The following is a 26,470-nucleotide window of genomic DNA, read 5'->3' as shown; positions in this document are numbered from 1 at the left end:
CCAGGCATCCTGTGGTTCCCAGCCCCCCCCCCCCAGGTGGATCCGGGGGGCTGGGGACCCCCCCTCAATGGGTCCCAGACTCTGTTGGCTTGGGTGGACCTAGAGCTCTGGGCAGACCCTCCCTAACCCCCCACCCAGGTGGACCCAGGTGTCTGGGCCCCCCCCCCCCTTTGTATAGGGGTGGACCCTGGCGTCCGGGGCGCTGGTGTGGGTGGACCCAGTCGTCTGGGTGCTGGTTACCCATTAACCAGTGGCGCCACCATAAAGGGACCCCCCTGGACCCCCCCCGTCTCCATCCCCCACTACAGCCATGGGGGCTCCGGTGCTGCCCCTCTTCCTCGGCCTCCTGCTGCTGCATGCGGCACCCACCTATGCCGAAATGTGAGTCACTGGGACCCCCCCCCCTCCATGGGACACCCCCCCCCACCGCCTTAGGATCCCCTATGGGACCCCACCACCCATTGGACCCCTCTTCTGCCCCCCCCCCCCCCCCCCCAACTTGGGATCCACCCTGGGATCCCCCATGCACCCACGGGACCCCCCCCCCCAACCCATTGGACCCCCTCTTCTGGGACACCCCCCTACCCCACCCATGGGATCCCTGCACCCTGAGATCCCCTCACCTATAGGACCCTCCTGGCTGGGACCCCAATGGCTGAGACCCCCTCTCCAACCAAGACCCCCTGCCCCAGATGGAACACCCATGGTGGACCCCCCCTCCACAGGCGGGACCCTCCACCCTAAATTGAGCCCCCCCATATCCAGGACCCCCAGAACAAAGACCCCTGTGTCTGGGACCCCCCTGCCAGGGACCCCCAACCTACTGGGACCCCCCTGCCAGGGACCCCCAACCTACCAGGACCCCCCTGACCAGCACACCCCCCCCCAGATGGGAGCCCCCTTTCCAGGACAGCCCCCCACCCAGGGGTGGGTGGTGGAGGGCAATGGGGGGGATATTGGGGTGCAGTGGAGGATTTAGGGTTGCTTCAAGCCCATGGGGCACATCGGGGGGGGTCTCTGGGGTGCCGTGGGGTCCCCAGGGTGCTGGGTGCTGCGGGGGACAGATCAGGGGGTCTCTAGGGTGCTGTGGGGACAGATTGGGGTGGGGTTCTGGGTGCTGTAAGGTCCCCAGGGTGCTGTGGGGGGGCTCTGTAACAGCTCTCCATGATGGCCGGTGTCCCCAGGGTGACGATGGTGACACCAGCGGTGCTGCGGCTGGAGACGGAGGAGCGGGTGGTGCTGGAGGCACCGGGGTTGACCACTGTCACGGAGGCCACCCTCCTGGTGCAGGACTTTCCCCTCAAGCGCCACGTGCTCTACCAGGTCCGCGTGTCACTGAGCCCTGCCGAGGGCATGTTGGCCACCACCACCATCAAGGTATGTCACCGCCCCCCCCCGTCACCTCCCTACCGGTCACTGCCCCCTCCTGCCTTAGGAAGCGTGGCCCATGAGGCTCAACCCTATATGAGATGGTGGAGAATCTCCACAGAGCTGGTGGGACCTAGGGGGGAATGACCACCATGGGGTCTTTGGGGATGGCCACCACGGGGTCTTTAGGGATGGTTGCTCTGAGGTCCTTGGGGACAGTCACCCGAGGTCCTTGGGAACAGTGACCCTGGGGTCCTTGGAGATGGTCACCCTGTGACTAGAGGATGGTCACCTGTGGGTCCATGGGAGTGGTCACCTCTGGATCTTTGGGAACAGTGACCCCGGGGACCTTGGAGATGGTCACCCTGTGACTAGAGGACGGTCACTCCTGGGTCTTTGATGATGGTCACCCTGGAGTCCCTGGGGACTGTCACCCGGCATCCTCAGCACCCTTCCCTGGGCATGGGTGCCATCTGGTGTCCCCTGCCTGGTCCCTGTGGTACAAGTGCCACCCGGTGTCCTCTGTCACTGCAGGTGTCGGCCAAGGCACTGCCTCAGAAAACGGGGAAGCAGTTTGTCTCGGTGACGGCACGGGTGGCCAAGGTGACCCTGGAGAAGGTGCTGCTGGTGTCACTCCAGAGCGGCTACATCTTCCTGCAGACCGACAAGCCCATCTACACCCCTAGCTCCATCGGTGTGTTCTTGGGGTGCTGGGTCGCCTCCACAGCACCTTGGGGTCTTGGTGGCATCTTGGGGTGTTGGGTCGCCTCCACAGCACCTTGGGGTCTTGGTGGCATCTTGGGGTGTTGGGTCACCTCCACAGCACCTTAGGGTGCTGGTGTGATCTTGGGGTGCTGGGGTCTAGCACCCATTTGGGGACATTGCCCTGGCATCTCCACTGGGACCCAGCACCCATTTTGGGGTCCAGCACCCGTTTCTGGATGTCCCTGCACCATCCCTGCTCACCTTGTCCCCCATGTCCCCTCCCAGTGCTCTGCCGCTTCTTTGCTCTGGGCCACCTCATGGAGCCAGTGCCCAAGACGGTGATTGTGGAGATCAAGGTGGGTGCCCACTGGGGACACAGGGACGTGGGGACACAGCCACCCATGCCACTGTCCCCAACCACTCCATGTCCCTTCAGACACCCGATGGTATCATCATCAAGCAAGTGCCCGTGTCCTCGCCAATGAAGACTGGCATCTTCTCCCTCAACCACAACCTGCCCGAGGTCGTCAGGTGGGTGCCACCTCCCAGGGTGGCCCGGGGACATCTGTGGCCCCAGGATTGTCCCCTCACCCTGTATCCTGCCTTTTCCAGCCTGGGGACATGGACGATAACGGCCAAATTCGAAGATTCACCAGAACAGGTCTTCAGCACCCAATTTGAAGTCAAGGAGTATGGTAAGGTGGGGTGGGGGTCCCCAGGCACCTGGGTCCCTTGTGCCTGTCCTGGATGCCTGGGTCCATTGGGTGTCCACCCCACAGTGCTGCCAAGCTTTGAGGTGGTCCTGGAGCCGGAGGAGAAGTTCCTCTACATTGACCAGAAGGAGGATTTCCGAGTGTCCATCACAGCCAGGTGCGATGGGGACCCCAAAACTGCTCATTTTTGGGGTCAAACCCCCATGGGCGATGGTGTGGGGTGACATTCCTGCTCTGCTCCTGTGCAAAGTCCCCAGGGATGAGGGGGCGGCACGGGTGCAAGGTGACAGGTTTGAGGGTGATGGGGATGTGGGGAAATGGGATGATGAGAACAGGGGGTGAGGAGGACGCGGGGTGATGGTGATGGAAGTGGCAGGGCTTGATGGGATGACGGGGACGTGGGCGTGTGGAGGGACAGGGTGATGAGGACATGGGGCAATGGGGTGACAGGGTTGCATGACAAGAGGATGTGGGGATGTGGGGTGACAGTGATGTGGATGCGATAGGGACACGAGGACAGGGGTTGACGGTGACAGTGGTGGCTTGTCCACAGGTACCTGTATGGGAAGCGCCTGCAGGGGACAGCCTTCGTCCTCTTCGGTGTTATGGTGGACGACGAGAAGAGGAGCATCCCCCAGTCCCTGCAGCGTGTCAAGGTGACCCTGTCCTTGTCCCTGTCCCCATCCCTTGTCCCTATTCCAGTCCCCTGTTGAGCTATGACCCTTGCTGAACTCTGTCATCCCCATCCTCATCCCTGTCTCATACTGAGCTCTGCCATGCCCTGTCCCCATTCCCATTCCTGTCCCCATCCTGGTCCCCGTGGCTGTCCCCTGTCCCACTAACTCCATGCCACAGGTGAGCGATGGGGACGGGGAAGCCGTGCTGTCCATGGCCATGCTGCGGCAGCGATTCGCCAACCCCCAGGAGCTGGTGGGACATTCACTCTACGTCTCTGTCACCGTACTCACGGAGTCAGGTGTGCAGGGGGATCGCAGGGGACTTGGAGGGATAGGGACAGCAGGGATGTGTGAGGCCACGGGCTGTATGTCACTGCCACAGTTTTCAACAGTTTGGGTGGGTGGGGGACACCTGGGGACATGTGGGGATATAGGGGGATGGGGACAGCAGTGACACATGGGGCTGGGCACATCTGGGGTTGGGGACAGCAAAGGATGGGGAGACATGGGGTTGGGGACTGCAAGGATGGGGACGTGTGGGGCCACCCAAGGTCAGACAGGGCTGTCCCTGGGGGCGGGACTGGATGCTGGTGCTGGGTGACATGGCCATTTTCGTGGCCACTGCAGGCAGTGACATGGTGGAGGCACAGCGCAGTGGCATCCGCATCGTGACATCCCCGTACACCATCCACTTCACCCACACTCCCAAGTACTTCAAGCCAGGGATGCCCTTCGATCTGACGGTAATGGCATCTGGGGACGGGGACGGTGGTGGCATTGGCCCAGGACCCCCATGGTACCAGGGTCTCCAGCATCACGATGGGGACGGGGCAAGCCTGGGGGTTTGTGGGTGGAGGAGACTTGGGGACCAGGGTCTGTTCCCATGTCACATCGCTGTGACACCTGGAGAGAGCCTGGGGACCGTGGTCTGTCCCTGTGTCACCTGGATGGCACCAGGTGACATGTCCCTCATGCCATGTCCCCATGTAATGTCCTCACGTCACACCACATCCCCTGCAGGTCTATGTCACTAACCCAGATGAGTCCCCGGCTGCACGTGTCGCTGTCAAGGCCGATGGCTTCCAGGGTCTTGTCTCCACCCAGCGTGATGGCACAGCCAAGCTGGTCCTCAACATGCCGGCCAACAGGGACGCCGTCCCCATCACTGTGAGTGGTGATAGGTACCGGGGTGACCTTGGGACTGGGGTGGCCGAGGTGGCTGGGGACAGGGGTGGGTGAAGTGACCTGGGGATTGGGAAGACAACCAAGGTGGCCGAGGTGTCCAGAGTGGCCAAGGGTCAGGGCCACCCCAGTCACCACTGACCAAGGACTAGGATGGCTGTGGTGATCAAGATGTCCAGAGTGACAAAGGACCAGGGCCATCCTGGTCACCGTTGATCGAGGAGCAGGATGACTGGTGTCAGGGGAACCATGGCGGCCAACACAATTGGGTTGACCAAGATGTCTAGGGTGATCAAGGACCAGGTTGGCCAGTGTCATGAGACTGGCAGAGATGTCCATAGTGGCCAAGTTGTCCATGGTGGCCTGCAGCCAGGGTCAGCATGGTTCACCAGTGACCAAGAACCAAGATGGCCAAGGGCAGGGGGATGGGAGTGGCAAAGATGTTCAGGGTAGCCAAGGGCCAGGAGGGCCAGCGTCAGGGGGACCAAGGTGGTTGAGTTGACCAGAGTGGCCAAGACATCCAGGGTAGCAGAGATGATCAGGTTGACCAAGGAGATGATCACCATTGCCCAAGGACCAGGGCACGTGGGGTCAGGGAGACCAGGACAGCCAAGACCTCTACGGTGGCCAAGACCTCCGTGCTGACCCCTGCCCAGGTCCACGCCTCTCCTTGTTGACCAAGTCCCGCTGTGTCCCCTGTGTTGCAGGTGCGGACGAATCAGCCGGGGCTACCTCCCGACCGCCAGGCCTCGCGGCAGATGACTGCCGAAGCTTACCGCAGCCAGACCAGTGCTGGCAACTTCCTCCACCTGGCAGTGGGGGCCACCGAGCTGCAGCCCGGTGACAACCTTGCCGTGAACTTCCACCTCAAGAGCAACAACAATGCTGTCCGTGACTCCGTCCCGTACTTCACCTACCTGGTGAGCGTGCCTGGCCTCTGCCAACCAACTGCCCCCCATCTTGTGGACCTAGGCGTCCAGATGCCCGCCAACCCTGCCTTTCCTTGCCTGCCACAGATCATGAGCAAGGGACGCATTGTCCACGTGGGGCGACAGCGGCACGAGGCGGGCCAGAGCCTGGTCACCATGTCGCTGCCGGTGACAGCCGAGCTCATCCCCTCCTTCCGCATCGTGGCCTACTACTTTGTGTTGCCCGGTGAGATTGTTGCCGACTCCATCTGGGTGGATGTCAAGGACACTTGCATGGGCACCGTGAGTGTGTCCCCGCTGTTCCAGGGGTCGGGGGGGGACCCTGGGGGCATTGGCTGGGCCTCGGTGGTGGCTTGAGTGACCCTTGAGGTGGCACTTTAGGGGCTTGGGGGGCCCTTGGAAGGGCTTAGGTGGTCCTTTAGGGGCTTGGGGGGGCCCATGGTGGGGACTGGGTGTCACTTAGGTGGTTTGGATGGTCCATGAGGGGCTTGGGCATCTCACGGGGGGGGTCTTGGGTGGCCCACCAGGTGGTCCATGGTGGACACAGCCATCAGCTACCCCTGGAGGACTCCAACACCCTGTGGGGTTGGGGTACCCCGATGGGGCAGCTCCTGGGGGTGTGGTGAAGGTTTTTTGGGGGCATACCGTGGACACGACCCCCCCCACCCCATGTCCCCGGCAGCTGGTGGTGAAGGGAGCAACGGAGGCTGATAACCGGGTGCACGAACCAGGGACACCCATGCGGCTGCGCATCGAGGGTGACCACAACGCCCACGTGGGGTTGGTGGCCGTGGACAAGGGTGTCTTCGTCCTCAGCAAGAAGAACAAGCTCACCCAGTCCAAGGTGGGTGCCCGGTCCCCGTCCCCGCTGTCCCCGGGTGGCAGCAGTGGCTGTCATGGCTGTCCCCTGTTGGCCACAGGTTTGGGACACAGTGGAGAAGAGTGACATCGGCTGCACGCCGGGCAGTGGGAGGGACAACGTGGGTGTCTTTGCTGACGCTGGCCTCAGCCTGGTCACCAACATGAAGATCGCCACGCCACAGCGAGCGGGTAGGGGACATGCTGGGGACTGGGACAGCCTGGTGTGGCACCTTGGGGATGGGGTAGGTGACGCCTTGGGGATGGGGATGTGGCACTTCAAGGATGGGGGAGTGTGACACCTCAGGGGTGGGGGATGTGTCCCCTGAGCTTTGGGATGTGACAACTGATGTCAAGGGGATGTGACACCTGGGTTTGGGGCTGTGACACTGTGGGGTCCTGACCTGTGTCCTTGCTGTCCCCAGAGGTCCAGTGTCCCCAGCCTGCGAAACGCAAGCGCCGCTCCCTGCAGCTCATCGAGTACAAAGGCACCAAGAGTAGGTGGCACTGGGATTGTCCCATGTCCCCAAGAACACTGGAATGTCCTGTGCCCCTGGGGACACCAGATTGTCCCATGCCCCTGAAGATGCCAAAGTGTCCCATGTCCCCAAGGGACACCAGAGCACCCCATGTCCCATTCAATACTGGTGTCCCATGTCCCTGAGGGACACCAGAGCACCCCATGTCCCATTCAATACTGGTGTCCCATGTCCCTGAGGGACACCAGAGCATCCCATATCCCATTCAGTACTGGTGTCCCATGTCCCCAAGGGACACCAGAGCATCCCATATCCCATTCAGTACTGGTGTCCCATGTCCCTGAGGGACACCAGAGCATCCCATGTCCCATTCAATATTGGTGTCCCATGTCCCCAAGGGACACCCGAGCATCCCATGTCCCAGTCACTGCCAGTGTCCCGTGTCCCTGAGGGCCATCAGAGTGTCCCATGCCCCTGGTGATACCACAGCATCCCATATCCCAAAGGACACCAGAGCGTCCCGTGTCCCTGACAGCCCTCAGGCCAGGGGCTTTGGGACTGGGTGCCAGTCGTGCGCTTCGGTGCTGGCAGTGGCTGAGTACACGGACAAGATGCTGCGCAAGTGTTGCGAGGACGGCATGAAGGAAAACCCCATGGGTCACAGCTGCGAGCAGCGAACCAACTACATCCAGGATGGAGAAGCCTGCGTCCGGGCCTTCCTCGACTGCTGCAACTACATCAAGGGCATCCGTGACCAGAAGCAGCGCGAGCTCCACCTCGAGCTGGCTCGAAGCAAGTGCTGGGCGATGGTGGGGTGATGGTGGGGTTGGTGCTTGGGTGAAGCTTGGGCGAAGCTTAAGCGAAGGTCAGGTGAACCTCGGGTGTTGCTTGCGGTACCCTTGGGCAATGCTTGGATGAATTTTGGGTGAAAGTTGGGTGATGCCTAGACGATGCTTGGCCAAAACGAGGGTGATGCTGGGGCGATAGCGGCTCCGCCCAGGGGCTGGGGCCCTGAGGCCATGGTCGAGAGGGATGCTGCCACCCCCAGGCGAGGCGGACGATAGCTTCTTGTCTGACGAGGACATCACTTCACGGAGCCTCTTCCCGGAGAGCTGGCTGTGGCAGGTGGAGCCGCTGACGGAACAGCCCAATGAGCTGGGGTGAGCCCTGCGCCCTTGTCCTGCTACCCCTCCACCTCATGGCTCAACCTGGGAATCATTACCTCCTCCCTGTCCAGCTCTGGACACTGCCTTGCCCGGTCTGGAGACCAGCTATGATCCCCTCCCAAGTCTAGACAAGGGCCACTTTGACCCCCTGGTGCTGCCTTGGGACCAGCTGTGACACCCTGGTCCAGCTCAGGGGCCACCTACAACACCCTGGTCTAGCTTGGGGACCAGTTATGACCCCTGGTGCTCCAGCCTGGTGGCTAGTTACACCTCCCTAGCCTGGCTTGGGGCCGGCTCTGACCCCTTGGTCGTTCCCCTGATCTCCAGAATCTCCACGAAGACTCTGCCTGTGTACCTGAAGGACTCCATCACCACGTGGGAGGTCCTGGCCATCAGCCTCTCACAGACCAAGGGTACGTGATGGAGTAGGAAGGTGTCCCTGGGGATCCAAGGAATCCCCCCATACCTTGGGGGTGGTCCCTGGGACTTGAAGAGTCCCCTAAAGCCTGGCGGGTTTCCTTGGGGTTTGAAGGATCTCCAAAATCTTAGAGGGGTGCATACCACTGGACAGGTGTCCCAAACTTTGGGGAAATCCCCCAAAGCTTGGTGGCAGTCCTTGGGACTTGAGGGATCTCCTAAGCCTTGGGGATGTCCCTGGGACATGAGGGGCCCAGCAAGCCCCTAAGCCTGAACCTCGTGTCCCTGGGGGTCACCCCGCAGGTCTGTGCGTGGCTGACCCCTATGAGATCACGGTGATGAAGGAGTTCTTCATCGACCTGCGCCTGCCCTACTCCGTGGTGAGGAACGAGCAGGTGGAGATCCGTGCCATCCTCTACAACTACTGGACGGACGAAATCACGGTTGGCAGGGGACCCACGCCCGGGCTTTTGGGGGGGGGGTCTGTGGCCACCTGAACCCCACGGGCAACGTCTCTGTGCCCTGCAGGTGCGCGTGGAGCTAATGCACAACCCAGCCCTGTGCAGCGCCTCCACCTCCAAGATGCGCTACCAGCAGATCATCCGCCTGAAAGCCCAGTCATCGTGGGCCGTGCCCTTCGTCATCGTGCCCTTGCAGCTGGGGCTGCATGACGTCGAGGTGAAGGCAGCCGTTCGGGGCAAGTTCGTGGCTGACGGTGTCAAGAAGAAGCTCAAAGTTGTGGTGAGTGGCCACCGCTGCTCATGGCGTCTCTACCACGTGGTGTCACCTCCATCCCTGAGATGTCCCCAGCATGGTAACCCTGTGACATCTCTGTCTCCACTTTCATCCTGGTGTTAGTACCCAGGGATGAAGGATCCTCCCCCCAGGATTCTCAAGTGTGGTCTCCTGGGGTTCTCCCAGTTTGTCCCATGACCTGGGGGTGCTGGTTTCCTGGACAACCCAGAAAGGCTGGGAAGGGAGGTCCAAAACCAGCCCAACCTTTAGCATTGGACTCTCACCTCTGCAGCCCGAAGGGATGAGGTTGGAGAAGACGGTGAAGATAGTTGAGCTGGACCCAAAGAAGAGGGGAATCAGTGAGTGGCCCTGGCTGGTCTTGGGGATGTCTCAGCCCCATGGAGATGTCCCACTGAGGGAAGGATCTGGGGCATTTCAGGGGACAAGGGAAATCCCACTGCGGGTCTGGGATATCTTGGGGGGGTGAAGGATGGACCAGCAAGGGTAGGACTGGGGCATCCTTGGGGACAAGGGACATCCTGCTATGGAGCTGGGGCATCTCAAGGGAGTAGGGACATCCTGGTATGGCTCTGGAGCATCCTGAGGGACAAGGAACATTCTGCTGCATGTGTGGGGCAGGGCTGGGTCACCTCAGGGTGGAGGGGGATGTGAAGGATTTGGGGTCACCCATCTCCATCCTGGCCTCCCTGCCCTGCAGATGGTGTACAGGAAGAGAAGGTGAAGGCAGGAAACCTCTCTGACATTGTCCCCAACACTGAGTCGGAGACCAAAGTCAGCATCCAAGGTGAGAGCAGGGGAAGGGACACACGTGGGGACAAGCTGGGCGGGGGGTGGGACACTCCTGGCTTGACGTCTCCCATTCTTCTGGTCCAGGCAACCCTGTGTCCATCATGGTGGAGAAAGCCATCGACGGGGACAAGCTGAAGCACCTCATCGTGACGCCTGCAGGCTGTGGGGAGCAGAACATGATCGGGTTGACGCCCACTGTCATTGCCACCCACTACCTGGACAGCACGTTGCAGTGGGAAAGCCTTGGTGTTGACCGCCGCACTGAGGCCGTTAACTTGATTAGAAAGGGTAGGAGCATCCCCCCAAAGGGTGGGAGCATCCCCCGGTTTCCTCTCTTGGGGGGGAATAATGTCGCCATCATCCAAGGTGCAGAAGCAACTTGCACCTTTGAAGAAGACGAGGGTTGAGTGCTACCAGTTTGCGGGTTTCTAGAGCTACTGGTTTGCACTGGAATGTGCTCCGGAGTGGGTTGGTGGCCTGAAGCTATCTCAGCTTGGCTGGGTGCTCCTTGTGTTGGCCAACCACCATCTCCTCACCAGGTTACACCCAACAACTTGCTTTCCGGAAACCCGACAGCTCCTATGCTGCCTTCAAGGACCGCCCATCAAGCACCTGGTGAGGGTCACGTTGCCACCACCACGTGGGTCTGGGTCACGGGGTTGGACATGACGCTAAGGTCCTCCTGTCCCCAGGTTGACAGCCTACGTGGCCAAAGTCTTTGCCATGGCCATCAAGCTGGTAGACATTGAGCCCGAGGTGATTTGTGGTGCCGTGAAATGGCTCATCCTGGAGAAGCAGAAGCCGGATGGGATTTTCCAAGAAGACGCTCCTGTCATCCATAAGGAGATGGTGGTATGGGGGGGACCCAAACCCTGTTCCTGCTGATGGCCAAGGCCCTGTTGGCTCTTTTGGAATGAGCTGTGGGGAAAGGACTATCTTGGGTGACAGGGACGAGTGTTGGGTGGACAGAGCTTGCTGTGAAAACCACGTTCCTGAGGTTTTTGCCCCTCCATTTTGTTATGCAGGGTGGCTACCAGGGTGCCGAGCCCGAGGTGTCACTGACAGCCTTTGTACTCATTGCGCTGCAAGAGTCCCAGGGGGTCTGCAAGGACCACGTCAACGTGAGTGGCCCAGTCCTCGAACCCCACATGGGGAGAGGGGGTACAACTGGCACCTGTCCCGTAGAAGGACAGTGCTTCAAGACGAGGTGCCTTACCCTTATAGCAGCCACTTGAGAATCCAAACTTACCATCCTTTCTACCCAGAGCTTGGATGGGAGCATCACCAAAGCTGCTGAATACCTTGCCCGGAGGTACCAGTCGCTGACCCGACCCTACACGGTGGCACTGACCTCCTATGCCTTGGCCCTGACAGGGAAACTCAAAAGCGAGAAAGTTCTCATGAAGTTTTCCAAAGGTGACGTCTCACCGGGGGGACAAAACTGGCGGGTGGGGGAGGTAATTATGGGTTACCTGGTGGGGGGAGAAATCATCCCTAGAGGGTGCTGAGGGACCCATGTCACTCCAGAGGGCAAACGCTGGGAGGAACGCAACGCCCGTACCTACAACATCGAGGGGACGTCCTATGCGTTGTTGGCCTTGCTGCAAATGGAGAAGCCGGAGCTGACAGGGCCGGTGGCCCGCTGGCTTGCCCAGCAGAACTACTTTGGTGGTGGCTACGGATCCACTCAGGTGGGCTACGGACCCCCCCGGCACCCATAGGTGCTGTCCTGGCACCTTCTGCCATGGGGAAGGGGGACAGGGAGATAGGGGTTGGGGATTGAGGGGTCACCGTGTTGCCCTGGGGACTCCAGGGACATGGCATGTCTCCCGTGGGACACCTCTGGTCCCATGGGACCCCTCAGGGCTTGGGGGTCACCTCAGGGCCCTTGGGACGCCCAGGGACATGGCATGTCCTTGGGGAACACCCCTGGTCCCACAGGATCTAAAGGGCTTTGTAAAACCCAAAAGGTCTGTCCCTGGGGGACACTCTAGTCCCTGGGGACACCTCCAGACCCTGGGGACCCTCAGGGACACATCCTGTCCCTGGGGGACACTTCTGCTCCATAAGACCCCCAAGGGTATGTTCTAGGTGATATCAGGTAGCCCCAGGACTTGGGGTCACCCTGGGCTCAGGGCCACCCAGGGGACTTTGGGGATGCTCCGGACGGTGTCCCCAAGCCCTGGTGACACAGGTGTCCCTGCAGGCCACCATCCTGGTATTCCAAGCGTTGGCCCACTATGAAGTGGCAACTCCGCGGCAGCTCGACCTCAACCTCGATGTGTCGGTGCTGCTGCCGCGCCGTGCCAGCGCCATCACCTACCGCATCGAGAACCGCAACGCCCTGGTGGCACGCTCCGCTGAGGTACCGGCACCCTTGTCACTGTTGTCACTGTCACCGTCAGGACGATGGGGATGCAGTGCTGCTCGCCCTGCTTTTGCTGTCCACGGGATGTCCCTGTCCCTTCTGTGTCTCTTCATCTCCCAGGACAATCTTGTCCCCTTGCTATGGCCTCGGGCGTCCCTGTCCCTTCCATGTTCCCTCCACGTCCTGTCCCCTCTGTGTCCTTCCAAGGCTTGGGAAGTCCCTGCCATGTCCTTCCATGTCCCAGGCTGATCTTGTCCCCTCCCTTGCTGTGACCTGTGATCTTGTCCCCTCCCTGTCCCCTTCATGTCCCTTCATGCCCTCTGATTTCCTTGTGCCCTCCATATCCTTCAATGTCCCTGTCTGTCTTGCAGTGCTGTTGTCCCCACCTTGTCCTGGGATGTCCCCGTCCCTTCTACACCCCTCCATGTTCCCACATGCCTCCATGGCCCAGGATGCTCCATTCCTTCCGTGTCCCTCCCAGGGGATGTCCCTGTCCCTCCCCAGCGTCCCCTCTTCTTGCAGACCAAGTTCAACGAGGACTTCACGGTGAAAGCTGAGGGCACAGGCAAGGGGACAATGACAGTGGTGACCATCTACAATGCCAAGGTCCCCGAGAAGGACAACAAGTGTGACAATTTCGACCTGCGGGTGCAGGTGGAGGATGTGAACAGAGGTGAGCCCCCCACGTGTCCCCCCCATGTCCTTACTATGTCCACCTGTATCCCTCCCCATGTCCTTGATGAGTACCCTCCATGGCATCCCATGTCCCCTTCGATGCCCCCAATGTCCCCTCATTGTCCCCATGTCCCCCCACAGGCAAGGAACAGGATGGCGTCCTCCGCTCCATCAAGATCACCATCTGCACCAGGTAGGACAGGCTGGGGACGTTGGGGACATCAGGGACGTTGGAGATAGGAAGAGGAATGGGGATACTGGGGACAGAGACATCAGGGAAAAGGATGGGGACGTTGGGGACAAACAGGGCTCAGCCCCACCTTGTCCCAGAGGGATCCTTGGGAACAGGGACATCAGGGATGGGGATGCTGGGGACAATAAGGCAGTTGGGGACAGGCAGGTGGCCTCAGCCCTGTCCCCACAGGTACCTGGACAACGTGGATGCCACCATGTCCATTCTTGATGTCACCATGCTCACAGGCTTCTCACCTGACCTCCAGGACCTGAAGAGGGTGAGTGCGGGGACATGGGGACACATGGCAGGACCTGGCAGAGACACAGGACCTTGCATCTTTGTGCCATCGTGTCTCACTGTGTCTCCACATCTCCCTAACCCCCATGTGTGTCCCCCCCCCCATGTCCTTGTGTCCCCACATCCCCATGTGTCACTGTGTCCCCGTATTCCCCTGTGCCACTGCATCCCTGTGTCCCTGCCTTTCCCTCCATGGCTGTGTCCCCATGTCCCCTGGTGTCGCTGTCCCTGCATCCCCATGTCCCCGCCGTGTCCCCAAATCTCTGCAAGTCCCCTGCATCCTGCTACGGCCATGTGTCCCCGCGTGTCCCATGTGGCCAGCATCACCGTGTCCCTGTGTGCCCGTACATCCCTGTATCCCGATGCGGTTGCGTGTCCCCACGTGTCCCCGCGTGTCCTGCATGCCCAGTGTCACTGTGTCCCTGTCCCCAGCTCACAGATGGGGTGGACAGGTACATCTCCAAGTTTGAGATTGACCAAGCACAGTCGGAACGCAGCAACCTCGTCATCTACCTCGACAAGGTGAGGATGTGAGGGGCGTGGGGACAAGATGGGACAGGGCTGGGGACAGGGACAAGGTGGGGCAGGGATGGGGACATGATGGGACAGGGACGGGAACAGGGAGAGGGACAACGATGGGCAGAGGATGGAGTTGGGGACATGGGCAGGGACAGGATGGGGATGGGGACGAGGATGAAGGTGGGGACAGGACTGGGACAGGGGTGGGGATGCAGGTGGGGTTGGGGACATGGAGAGGGACTGGAACAGGGACAGAGATGGGAATGAAGTTGGGGACATGGATGGGGGCAGAGGTGGGGACAGGAAAAGGGTCCCAGGGGTGGGGACAAGGACAGAGACGGGTCCAGGTCATGGATAGGGACAGCATGGGGACGTGGTCGGGAACAGGGCCAGGCTGGGGGTTGGGACGCTGACTCCCAGCCTGGCTGACGGCCGTCCCCGTGTCCCTGTGTCCCCGTGTCCCCGTGCCCAGATCTCGCACAAGGCCGAGGAGTGTTTCTCCTTCAGGGCCCACCAGCGATTCCAGGTGGGCTTGATCCAGCCCGCGGCCGTCACCGTCTACAGCTACTACAAGATCGGTGCGCCCCATGTCCCCTTGTGTCACCCTCAGGTCCCCTCCATCCCCGCACTCTCCTCTGTGCCCCCCCTGCTTCCACAAAATCTCACCCGTGTCCTCCCTCTGTGTCCCCTCCTGTCCCTTTGTCCTACCATGTCCCTGCTGATCTTCTCCCCATGCTTGTGTCCCCATGTCCCCCTATGTCCCCTTGCATCCCCTGCTGACCCTCTCCCTCCACATGTCACCGCTCTGTCCCCATGTCTCCCACTGGTCCTTTCCCCTTGTGTCCGCCCCCAACCTCGTGTCCCCCTCATGTCCCTGCAGATGACCGCTGTACCCGTTTCTACCATCCGGACAAGAACAGCGGGCAACTGAGCAAGATCTGCTACGGGGACGTGTGCCGCTGCGCCGAAGGTGACATGGGGACACAGGGACATGGGGATGGACTGGGTCAACACCCCTACCATGATGGGACACATCATGGCCATGATTGCTGTGATGGGACGTGTCATGGCCATGATAGGACATGTCATTGACAAGATGAGCTGTGTCATGACTGTGATGGAGACATGTCCCTGCCATGATGGGACATGTCACTACCACAATAGACCTTGTCATGGCCGTGTCCCCGTGTCCCTGCAGAAAACTGCTTCGTACGGCAGAAGCAAGACGTCCCGATCACCGTCAACCAACGCATTAAGCGCGCCTGCGAGCCGGGAGTTGACTACGGTGGGACATGGGGATTTAGAGGGACATGAGGAGGAAGGGGGGAGGACAGAGGGCCCCCCCACATGCGGAGGGGCCACCCTGGAGTGAGGGTGCTGTCTAGGGGTGGGGGTGACATGGTGATGTCCCCCTCTCCAGTGTACAAGGTGAAGCTGATGGCAATGGAGCAGTCGCCGACCCACGACAACTACATCATGACCGTTCTCTCTGTCATCAAGATGGGTACGAGCACCCCAGGGGTGGGGGACAAAGCCACCCTGAGGGACATGGTGGGGGTCACCTAGGGATGGGGACAGCCAAGGGGAGGGACACCCAGGTGGGTTGGTGTCACTAGGGTGGCTTGGGGGCCCCCGGGTGGGTTGGCATCAACCAGCGGTGCTGGGGACACCCAAATGGGTTGGTGTCACCCAAGGGTGCTGGGGAGAGCTGAAGGGAACTGGTGTCACCCATGGCTGATGACGCCAGTGGGGTGGTGCCACCAAGGATGCCAGCAGCTCCCTGGAGATTGAGAGTCCCCACTGCGGGACGTGGGTGTCCCTGTTGTGTTGGGGTGGAGGTGACCTGTCACCTGTGTGTCCTCCCTTGGGACAGGCACCGACGAGGACCCAGCGGGAAGCAACCGGACCTTCGTGAGCCACTGGCAGTGCCGAGACGCTCTGAGGCTCCAGATCGGCCAGGACTACCTGCTCTGGGGGCTGGCAACCGACTTGTGGGCCACCGGCAGCCGGTAGGGACGTGGGGACACGTGTGGGGACGCGGATGGGGCCCCATCTGTGGGGACATGGGAACACAGGAACACGAGATGTGGGACATTAGGGACATGAGTAAATGGGACATGGGGACACAGAGACACGTGGACAAGGTGACACTGATACCGGAGTACACAGGCACATCCCCCCCCCCCCAAGCCCAAGATTCTCCAGTGTCTTGTACAGGGTTGTGCATCCCATTGTCCATCCCTGTGTGTCATCCCCCCCCCCCCCCCCCAGGGTGCCACCCCCTTCTGACCCATGTCCCCTCTGTCCCCTCGCTGTCTCCAGCTTCTCCTACCTCATCGGCAAGGACACGTGGCTGGAGGCATGGCCCTCGGAGGTGGCATGCCAGGAGGCCGACCTGCAACCCCTCTGCCAGGACTTTGTTGAGTTCTCCGAGGCCATGACCATGTTTGGGTGTCCATCCTGAGCGCGAACCCCCCACCCATGAGTGCCCCCCCCCCCCTCTGCCCCCTGTTGCCCCCTCTTTTTTTTTTGGGTTAAAAAAGTCCTTTCTGACAGCCTGGCTCTGGATCTGCATGGTGAGGGTGTCAGGGGGATGTGGGGACACCATAGGGGTCATGGGGACACCATAGGGGCCATGAGGACTTTGTAGGGGACAACAGGATTGGGGGGGCTCCATAGGAGATGATGGGGTCTTGGGGACACCATAGGGGCCATAGGGGCTTTGTAGGGGACAACAGGATTGGGGGCACTCCATAGGAGATGATGGGGTCATGGGGACTTTGTAGGGGACAACAGGACTGGGGGGACTCCATAGGAGATGATGGGGTCATGGGGACACCATAGCGGCCATGGTGACTTTGTAGGGGACAACAGGATTGGGGGGACTCCATAGGAGATGATGGGGTCATGGGGACTTTGTAGGGGACAACAGGACTGGGGGGACTCCATAGGAGATGATGAGGTCATGGGGACACCATAGCGGCCATGGGGACTTTGTAGGGGACAACAGGACTGGGGGGACTCCATAGGAGATGATGGGGTCTTGGGGACACCATAGGGGCCATGGGGACTCTGTAGAGGATGACGGATCTATGGGGATCCTGTAAGGGATGATGGGATTATGGGGACCTCATAGGGGACAAACGGGGTCGTGAAGACTCTGTAGGGGACAACAGAGTTGTGGGGACTCCATAGGGGTCATGGAGACTCTGTAGGTGACAATGGAGTTGTGAGGACCCCATAGAGGACATGGGGACTCCGTAGGGGATGATGGTGTCATGGAGACTCTTTGCGGGTGTTAGGACCCTGTAGGGGACGACAGAGCCGTGGGGACACCGTAGGGGACAGCGAGGCTGTGGAGACTTCATAGGTGTCATGGGGACTTCATAGGGGACAACAGGATAGTTTGGGCTCTACAGGGGACATGGGTACTCCATAGGGGATGACAGGGTCTTGGAGGTACTGTAGGTGATGACAGGGCTGTGGGAACCCTGTAAGGGATGACGGGGACTCCGTAGGGAACGACGAGATTGTGGGCACCCTGTAGGGGACAACAGGGTTGGGAAAAACTCCGTGAGGAACCACAGGATTATGGGAAATGATGGGGTTGTGGGGGTTCTATAGGTGACCACGCATTCTTGGAAACTCCATAGGGGACCGTGGGGTCAAGAGGCCATGTGGGGCCGTACAGGGCCCTAGGGGACCGTATAGGCCTCTCTGGGACCATATGGGCACCTATGGGACTGTATGGGGCCATACGGGGGGCTGGATGAGACCCTCAGGGTTCAGTACACGGCGCTCGCTGCGTGGTGCAGCGCCCGGCGTTGCATGCCCCTCGGTGCTGGACGGTGTTGCTCGGTGCGTAGCCCTCGGTGCACGGCGCTGCGCGGCTCCCACGGCCCGAACCTCGCTCTGCACGGTGCCGCAGGAAATTCGGCGCGCGGCCTCACCGCGTGGCACTGCTCGGTGCACGGCGCTGCACGGTGCCGCTCGGTGCGCAACCCTGGGCGTTGCACGACACTTTGGTGCATGGCGCTCGGCGTGCAGCGCCGGACACCTCTTGGTGCTCAGTCCTCAGCGCGCGGCGCTGCACGCCGCTCGGTGCACGGTGCTGTGCAACCCTCGGTGCACGGCGCTGCACGCCTCGCGGTGCACGCTGCTGCACGCCTCGCGGTGCACGCTGCTGCACGGCGTTCGGTGCACGGTGCTGCACGCTGCTGCACGGCGTTCGGTGCAGGGTGCTGCTGGGCACCCAGTGCTCAGCACCCAAGCCCAGCACCCGGTCGTGGTAGGCAGGGCGCCGCAGCCGGTGGTTTCCTGCTTTCCCAGCAAGGCCTCGCACGGGCGGCGTTTTCCGGTGACTTATCTGGCGTCCGCAGCCGGAGCAGCCCTGGGCACCGCGGTGCACACGCGTGGGGCGCGCACGTGGGCGTGCACGTGGGTGCAAACGTGTGGGCGCACGCATAAGCGGGGCCGCGTGCGGCCGCGAACGCGCGTGGGCGCGCAGACACGCGTGGGCGCGCGCACAGGCGCGTGGCAGGGGAGCACGAGCGCTTGCACGAGCGCGTGCGCGCGGCACCGGTGGCACGAGCGCGCGCGCGGTGCAAGCGGGCGGCGGCGCAAGCACGCGCGCGCGTGTGCACGAGTGTGTTCGTGCACGGCGCAAGCGTGCAATGGCCCCGGTGCGCGTGCACAAGCGTGAGCGCGCGCACGACCGGCGTGTCCACCTGGGCGCAAGCACGCGCGTGCCTGATGCCCGCGTGCAACGGCACGAGCACGCGTGAACGCGCACACGCGCGTGGCGGCCTGTGCGCGGTGCAAGCGTGTTGCACACGTGCGGTGCAAGCGTCTGCCAGCGTGCGATCAGCCAAGCGTGTGTCCCCCTCGGCTCCGCGGTGTCCCCAGTGCTGGGGACAAGGGGTGTGTGTGTGGGGGGGGGGGGGGGGGGTGGCCGGGACTGTCCCCAAGCTGTCCTCAACTTGTCCCTCTGGAGCATCCCCAAATTGTCCCTAGCATCCCAGGGCCACCGCGGGGACAGGGTGACAGTGGTGTCCCTGATGTCCCCAGCTGCAGTAGCCCCTGGGGATGGGGACACCCCCCCCCCCCCCCCCAGTGGCCCTGGGGACACCGGTGACCCTCAGGACATCCCCAGCCCCAGTGACACGCGTGGGGTCACCGATGTCCCCAAAAGTGGGGCGATGCGGTGGCACCTCTGTGGTCCCCATGGGGAAAGTGCAGGGGACACCGCAGGGGGGCCACAGCGTTGGGGACGGGGGGGGGGACACACACACACGCAGAGACACCCCCCCCCCCGGGGACACAAAGGGGGTGACACCGTGGGGACACTGCGGTGGAGGGGACAAGGACCCTTTAGGACAGCGGTGGCACCGGGAGGGTGGGTGATGCCACGTGGCCGCGTCCCGTCCCCCCCCCCCCCCCCGCCGTGTCCCCATGACAGGGGGAGCCACCCCGGGGTGGTGACACCGACGGGTGACGTGGGCCCCCGTTTCCTCCGGGGCCCATAAAGCGGGTGCAGGTCCCCAGGACGGCGGGTGACACGGCGGGTGACACGCCGGGGGTGGCCCATGGGGGACGGCGTCTTCGCCCTGGCGGGGCCCTGGCCACCGTTACCCCCCCCCCAGGGCACCCACGGGTGCTGCCACCCGCCCCGTCCCGGCGTGGCGGCGGCGGCGAGTCCGGGGGGGGGGCTTGGGGACGCTGGGTGTTGGGGACACTGGTGGCCCTGGCGCTGGTGGCGGTGGCGGTGCAGGGCTGGGTGCTGGCGGGGGTCCGGGGGGAGCTGCAGAGGGTGACAGCGCGGCTGCAGGTGAGAGGGGACATGGGGACATGGGGGGGGGGGACGGGGGACACGCAGGCATGTGGGGCGGCTTGGGGGACGTGGGAGTGGGGTTGGGGACATGGGGCACATGGGGACACGGGGACGTGGGGGGACGTGGGGGGATATAGGGGCATAGGGGGACATGGGGGATGTTGGGGGTATTGGGGACATGGGGGATGTTGGGGACATGGGGGGGTCTGGGGGGATATAGGGACATAGGGGGATGTGGGGGGATATAGGGGCATAGGGGGACATGGGAGATGTTGGGGATATTGGGGATATGGGGGATGTTGGGGACATATAGGGACATAGGGAATATGGGGGGACATGGGGGTCATGCGGGGGACATGGGGGATATTGGGGACATGGGGGATGTTGGGGACATGGGGGGGTCTGGGGGGATATAGGGGATGTTGGGGACATGGGGGGGTTGTGGGGGGATCTAGGGATGTAGGGGGACATGGGGGATGTTGGGGATATTGGGGACATGGGGGATGTTGGGGACATGGGGGGGGTCTGGGGGGATATAGGGGCATAGGGGGACATGGGGGATGTTGGGGACATGGGGGGGTCTGGGGAGATATAGGGGCATAGGGGGACATGGGGGATGTTGTGGACATGGGGGATATTGGGGACATATAGGGACACAGGGACACGTGGGGGACATGGGGGATGTTGGGGACATGGGGGGATATAGGGACATAGGGGGACATGGGGGATGTTGGGGACATGGGGGATATTGGGGACATATAGGGACACAGGGACATGCGGGGGACATGGGGAGACATGGGGGATGTTGGGGACATGGGGGGTTGTGGGGGGATATAGGGACATAGGGGGACATGGGGGATATTGGGGACATGGGGGATGTTGGGGACATGGGCGACATAGGGAACATGGGGGGACGTGGGGGTCATGGGCATATACAGGGACACAGGGACATGCGGGGGACATGGGGACACGAGGACACGGGGGACGGTGATACAGGGAGACACGGGGACGATGGGGATGGGGACACCTCGTACGTGGGCAAGACATGGCTGGAGGGACACGCGTGTGCGTGTGGCAGTGGGCGACACCGCGTGTGCGTGGGAGGGGGCCGTGGCGGTGCACACGTGTGTGCGTGTCCCCGTGTGTCCCGCTGTCCCCTCTTCTGTCCCCGTGTATCCCAGTGTGAGCGTCCCCGTGTCCTCTTGTGTCCCCTTGTGTCTCCCCAGGTGTCCCTTCGTGTCCCCACGTGCACATCTGTGTCCCCCCATGTGTGTCCCCACACCCAGGTGCGTGTCTACCCACTTTGTCCCCCCACTTTGTCCCCCCACTTTGTCCCCCCACGTCCCACTTTGTCCCCCCACGTCCCACTTTGTCGCCCCACGTCCCACTTTGTCGCCCCACGTCCCACTTTGTCCCTGTATCCCACCATGTCACGATGTCCCCGTGTCCCCATGTGTCCCCGTGTCCCCATGTGTCCCCATGTGTCCCCATGTGTCCCCTGACCCATGTGGGTGTCCGCAGGCGAGTGGGGACCGGCCGCTGTCGGAGAAGGTGCAGCAAGGTGGGTCCCCAAAACCGGGTCCTGGGGTACACGGGTGCCACCACCCTGGGGATATGGGTGCCACTGCCTTGAGGACATGGGTGCCACCACCCTGGGGACATCAGTGCCACCATCCTGGGGACGTGGGTGCCACCACCCCAGGGCCATGGGACCCCCCCCCCCACCCTGAGGATGTGGGTGCCACCACCCTGAGGACGTGGGTGCCACCACCCTGGGGACATGGGTGCCACCACCCTGGGGACATTGGACCTCACCTTGGGTCCCCTTTGCAGATCGCCCCCCAACTAAGAAGCCAGCAGCTCATCTGATAGGTAAGGGGGGGGGGGTAGAGGGGGGGGGCCCGGGCGCCCGGGTCCCCAACCGGCGGGTGGGAGTGGGTGGCCCAGACGCCTGGGTCCCTCCGTGGGGGTGGAAAAATGTGGGGGGGTGCTGGAAGTTTCCGATGGGGGGGGAGGGTGGGGAGCCAGGACGCCTGGGTCGCTCGGGGGGGGGGGGGGTTCCACTGGGGGGGTTGGGGACCCTGATGCCTGGGTGCCCCTATAGATAGGTGGGTGCTGGAAGGTTTGGGGGGTCAGCACCCTGGATGCCCCTATAGCTAGGTGGGTGCTGGAAGGTTTGGGGGTGGGGGGTCAGCACCCCAGATGCCTGAGTGCCCCTATAGCTAGGTGGGTACTGGAAGGTTTTTGGGGGGATCAGCACCCCAGATGCCCCTATAGCTAGGTGGGTGCTGGAAGGTTTTTGGGGGGGTCAGCACCCCAGATGCCCCTATAGCTAGGTGGGTGCTGGAAGGTTTGGGGGGGGGGGGTCAGCACCCCGGATGCCTGGGTGCCCCTATAGCTAGGTGGGTGCTGGAAGGTTTTTGGGGGGGGTCAGCACCCTGGGTGCCGCTATAGCTAGGTGGGTGCTGGAAGGTTTTTGGGGGGTCAGCACCCCAGATGCCTGGGTGCCCCTATAGCTAGGTGGGTGCTGGAAGGTTTTTGGGGGGGTCAGCACCCCAGATGCCTGAGTGCCCCTATAGCTAGGTGGGTGCTGGAAGGTTTTGGGGGGGGTCAGCACCCCAGATGCCTGAGTGCCCCTATAGCTAGGTGGGTGCTGGAAGGTTTTTGGGGGGGTCAGCACCCTGGATGCCCCTATAGCTAGGTGGGTGCTGGAAGGTTTTTGGGGGGGTCAGCACCCCAGATGCCTGAGTGCCCCTATAGCTAGGTGGGTGCTGGAAGGTTTTTGGGGGGGTCAGCACCCCAGATGCCCCTATAGCTAGGTGGGTGCTGGAAGGTTTTTGGGGGGGGTCAGCACCCTGGATGCCCCTATAGCTAGGTGGGTGCTGGAAGGTTTTTGGGGGGGGTCAGCACCCCAGATGCCCCTATAGCTAGGTGGGTGCTGGAAGGTTTGGGGGTGGGGGTCAGCACCCCAGATGCCTGAGTGTCCCTATAGCTAGGTGGGTGCTGGAAGGTTTTTGGGGGGTCAGCACCCCAGATGCCTGGGTGCCCCTATAGCTAGGTGGGTGCTGGAAGGTTTTTGGGGGGTCAGCACCCCAGATGCCTGGGTGCCCCTATAGCTAGGTGGGTGCTGGAAGGTTTTTGGGGGGTCAGCACCCCAGATGCCTGAGTGCCCCTATAGCTAGGTGGGTGCTGGAAGGTTTGGGGGTGCTCAGCCCCCCCCCCCCCCCGACCCCTCGTCTTCCTCCCCGCAGCCGGCGCCGACGTCTCATCCCAACCCAACGGGTCCCTTCGGTGGGAACCCGGCAAATCGTGGGCCTTCATCCGAGGTCTGGGCTACCGCGGCGGCTCCCTCGTTTGCCGTCAGCCCGGTCTCTACTTCGTCTACGCCAAGGTGCAGCTGGGCGCTCCCGGGTGCCCGACGCGTGCCGCCACCCTCCACGGCATCCACAAACGAACGCCCCGTTATCCCGGTGTCCTCGATCTCCTGGTGAATAAGGTGGTTTATTGCCCCCAAGCCCACGGGGTCCCCTGGGCCCGGCACAGCTTTTTGGGGGGACTCGTGCGCCTCGAAACGGGGGATGAGGTCTTCACCCGGGTGCAGGCACCCGAGTTGGTGCGGGCGGTGGATGGCACCCGTTCTTATTTTGGGATGTTTATGGTGTAAATTGGGGTGCGGGGGGGTGTATTGGAGGTCTGGTGGGACCTTGGTTGTCACCCCCGGCGTTCCTGAGGTGTGGGGGGGGGGCGGTGGGTGGGTGAGGGATTCTCCAGTGGCTCGTATAGGGTTGGGCATGGGGTGTCAGTGGGCTGATACCCCAAAACCTGACCCATCTGGATGCCTGGGTTGATTTTTGGAAGCCTGCTGGAATTCTATTTATGCCTCCTGAGATCCCTGAGGTCGGGGAAGAGGGGTGTGGGTGGGTGTGGATTCTCCAGTGGCTCATATAGGGTTGGGCATGGGGTATCAGTGGGCTGATACCCCCCCCCCAACCCCAACCTGACCCATCCGGATGCCTGGGTTGATTTTTGGAAGCCTGCTGGAATCCCATTTATCCCTCCTGAGATCCCTGAGGTCCAGGAGGGGGGGGGGGGGGGGCGGAAACCATGCTGTGGATTCTCCAGTGGCGCCTATAGGATTGTGCATGGGATGCTGATGACCTGGACTCTCCAGACTTGGACCCTGACCCTCCTGGACCACTGGGTCCCTCACTGGAATCCTGAGGAGACCCCCTTTGACCGCCCCCCCCAAACATCCCTGAGGCTCAGGACTGGAGCACAGTGGGGATTCTCCAGTGGCTTGTATAGGCTTGCGCATGGGTTTGTCGATGACCTGGACCCTCCAGACCTGGACCCTGACCCACCCGGATGCCTGGGTCCTTCTCCGGACCCCCAAGGGACCCCCAAGACCCTTTTTGCTGCCCCCCCCCCCCGCTGAAGTCCCTGAGACTCTGGACTGGAGAACAGTGTGGATTCTCCAATGGCTCATATAAGGTTGTGCATGGGGGGGGGCGCTACCGATACTGAGAGCACCCCCCCCCCCCCCCAGACCCCTGGGACCTCTTTTTACCTATTTATTTGTGGAGGGGTTTAACCCTGATATTCAGGGGGGGGCCCCCAAACCCCGATCCCGTCCCCAGGATTGCCCCCTGACATGCGCCTGGGTCCCTCACCCAGCATCATCTCTGCCGTGCCCCAGTTTCACCCCAGGTGGGGCCAGGCAGGGGTTGGGGGACCCCCCCCCCCCAAATTGGGGGACCCCCCCCGGGGAGTCCCCCACCCTGACGCCCCCCCCCCGTTCTGAGCTAAAAATAAAAGTGAAGAGAAATTGTTGGGTGCCAGAATTTGATGAAGGGGTGGTGCAGGGGCAAACTGGGGGGGGGGGGGGAGCAAGGGCAAATTTGGGGGGGGGGGTCTGGGGTATATTGGGGGGCTGGGGCAAATTGGGGGGGCTGAGGCAGATGTTGGGGTGCAGGAGTAAACTGGGGGATGTCAGGGAAAATTTGGGGGTGCTGGGGCAAATTTGGGGGGGCTGGGGTGTATTGGAAGGGTCTGGGGTAAATTGGGGGGGTCTGGGGCAAATATTGGTGTTCAGGGGCAGATTGGGGCAGTCTAGGGCAAATTTGGGGGTGTCAGGGCAAATCTGGGGGTGTAGCGGCAAAGTGGGGGGGGCTGGGGCAAATTTGGGGTGTCTGGGGGATTTGGCGGTAAATGTTGGGGGTCAGGGCAAATCTGGGGGTGCAGGGGCAAATTGGGGGGGGACTGGAGTATATTGGGGGGTCCGGGCCAGATTTGGGGGTGCAGGGGCAAATCTAGGGGTCTGGGAGGGGCAATGGGGGGGAAAAAATGGGGGTTAGGAGACATTCGGGGGGGCTCAAGGGCAAATTTGGGGGGATCAGGGGCTATTTGGAGGGGGGGGGGGATTGGGCCAAACCAGCCCTTCCCAGTTCCCAAGCGCCCTTTACCCTTTGGAGTGGAGATTCTCTGCTGGCTGCTATGAGGTTGTGCGCCCCCTCTTTTCTCCCTGCTCTGGGGGGGGGGCGTGAATCCAGGATTTAGGGGGGCAATTGAACCCCAGATGTGTGTCGTCATCCCCCCCCCCCCCCCCCAGGACCTGGGTCCCTTCCACCTCCTCGTGCAAGCGGTGCACGGCCCTCGTGCGAGTGTGACACGGGGAGGATTTCCTGCTGCTGGAGGCCGGATAAGGCCACAGCGGTGGGGGGGGGAACTGGGACTGGGGGGGGCCGTGGGGGTTGGGGCCCCCCCCTTGCAAAACCCAGACGCTTGGGTTCTTTTTTTTTTTTTTTTTTTTTTTTTTTTTTTTTTTTTCCTCTAAGCAGCGGGACTGCGGCACCGAAGAAAGTGGGGCACGGGGCGGGGATTGCCCACGCGTGTGCTCATGCACACGTATGTAGATTGGCGTTTGCGGATGTATTTGCATTTGCACACGTCTGTGCGTGCGCACACGTATGTGCATTCGCACGTGTATTTGCATTTGCACACGCACGCGCGTTGCACACGTATTTGCATTTGCACACGCCCGTGCACGGCACGCGTACGCGCACACGTATGTGCGTTTGCAAACGCGCTTGCTTTTGCGCGTGCCTGTGCAAGCGCACACGCGTGTGCGCGCACACGGACACACGCGTGCACCCGCACCTGCCCGTGTGCTCGCGTATGTGCGTTCGCATGCGCAGACGTCTGTGCGCGTACACGTATGTGCGTGTACACGTATGTGCACGTGTATTTGCGCACACACGCGTGCAAAGCTCTGCACGAACATGTGGCAACCCAGGCGGCCAGGCCAGTGACACCCCTGGGAGGGGGGGTGGCTCCGGGGGGGGGGGGTGTGTCCTACTTTTTGGGGGGCAATTAAGGCCATTTTGGGACACTGGGAATCATAAATAAATTTATTAAACAATAAATAAAGCGGCTCCGAGCGCCGGATAATAATTTAGGGGGGGAGGGGTGCCCCCAGGCCGGCTGGGGGGGGGGGGGTGGGACCAGCAG

General features: G+C 62.0%; 2 protein-coding genes across 2 annotated transcripts; both read left to right on the top strand.

The window, feature by feature from the left end:
- Window positions 1-263: 263 nt before the first annotated feature.
- On the top strand, window positions 264-16,688 carry C3 (complement C3). The gene is made up of 40 exons (XM_030030911.2): window positions 264-381; window positions 1,185-1,377; window positions 1,903-2,062; window positions 2,359-2,429; window positions 2,510-2,604; window positions 2,686-2,768; window positions 2,853-2,943; window positions 3,340-3,442; window positions 3,642-3,762; window positions 4,091-4,206; window positions 4,484-4,630; window positions 5,353-5,565; window positions 5,662-5,856; window positions 6,257-6,418; window positions 6,495-6,624; window positions 6,858-6,929; window positions 7,503-7,703; window positions 7,960-8,071; window positions 8,405-8,490; window positions 8,798-8,937; window positions 9,023-9,235; window positions 9,522-9,588; window positions 9,948-10,034; window positions 10,124-10,327; window positions 10,579-10,654; window positions 10,732-10,891; window positions 11,065-11,160; window positions 11,305-11,455; window positions 11,567-11,730; window positions 12,246-12,404; window positions 12,930-13,080; window positions 13,224-13,275; window positions 13,507-13,594; window positions 14,047-14,136; window positions 14,606-14,711; window positions 15,014-15,103; window positions 15,332-15,418; window positions 15,554-15,637; window positions 16,007-16,142; window positions 16,456-16,688. Exons 1-40 carry the CDS (start codon window positions 311-313, stop codon window positions 16,595-16,597), a joined length of 4,965 nt encoding a protein of 1,654 aa, XP_029886771.1. The 5' UTR covers window positions 264-310; the 3' UTR covers window positions 16,598-16,688.
- A 2,942-nt stretch (window positions 16,689-19,630) lies between these two features.
- LOC115347943 (tumor necrosis factor ligand superfamily member 14-like) lies at window positions 19,631-24,747 on the top strand (the record flags this gene model as incomplete). The annotated part of the gene is made up of 4 exons (XM_030029666.2): window positions 19,631-19,960; window positions 21,485-21,524; window positions 21,797-21,835; window positions 23,215-24,747. Coding segments are annotated over 4 exons (822 nt in total), but the record flags the coding sequence as incomplete, so codon positions are not given.
- Window positions 24,748-26,470: the final 1,723 nt, after the last annotated feature.

This window comes from Aquila chrysaetos, chromosome 11 (assembly GCF_900496995.4).
Source record: "Aquila chrysaetos chrysaetos chromosome 11, bAquChr1.4, whole genome shotgun sequence".
Classification (NCBI taxonomy): Eukaryota; Metazoa; Chordata; class Aves; order Accipitriformes; family Accipitridae; genus Aquila; species Aquila chrysaetos.
This window is presented reverse-complemented; position numbering and strand designations above follow the sequence as displayed.

Excerpts from the sequence above, each read along its gene's own strand:
- C3 (XM_030030911.2), top strand. The coding sequence starts at position 311 with ATGGGGGCTCCGGTGCTGCCCCTCTTCCTCGGCCTCCTGCTGCTGCAT. Across the intron at positions 6,930-7,502 it reads CGAGTACAAAGGCACCAAGA|TGGCTGAGTACACGGACAAG; the intron begins GTAGGTGGCACT and ends CGGTGCTGGCAG. Across the intron at positions 14,712-15,013 it reads CTACAGCTACTACAAGATCG|ATGACCGCTGTACCCGTTTC; the intron begins GTGCGCCCCATG and ends ATGTCCCTGCAG.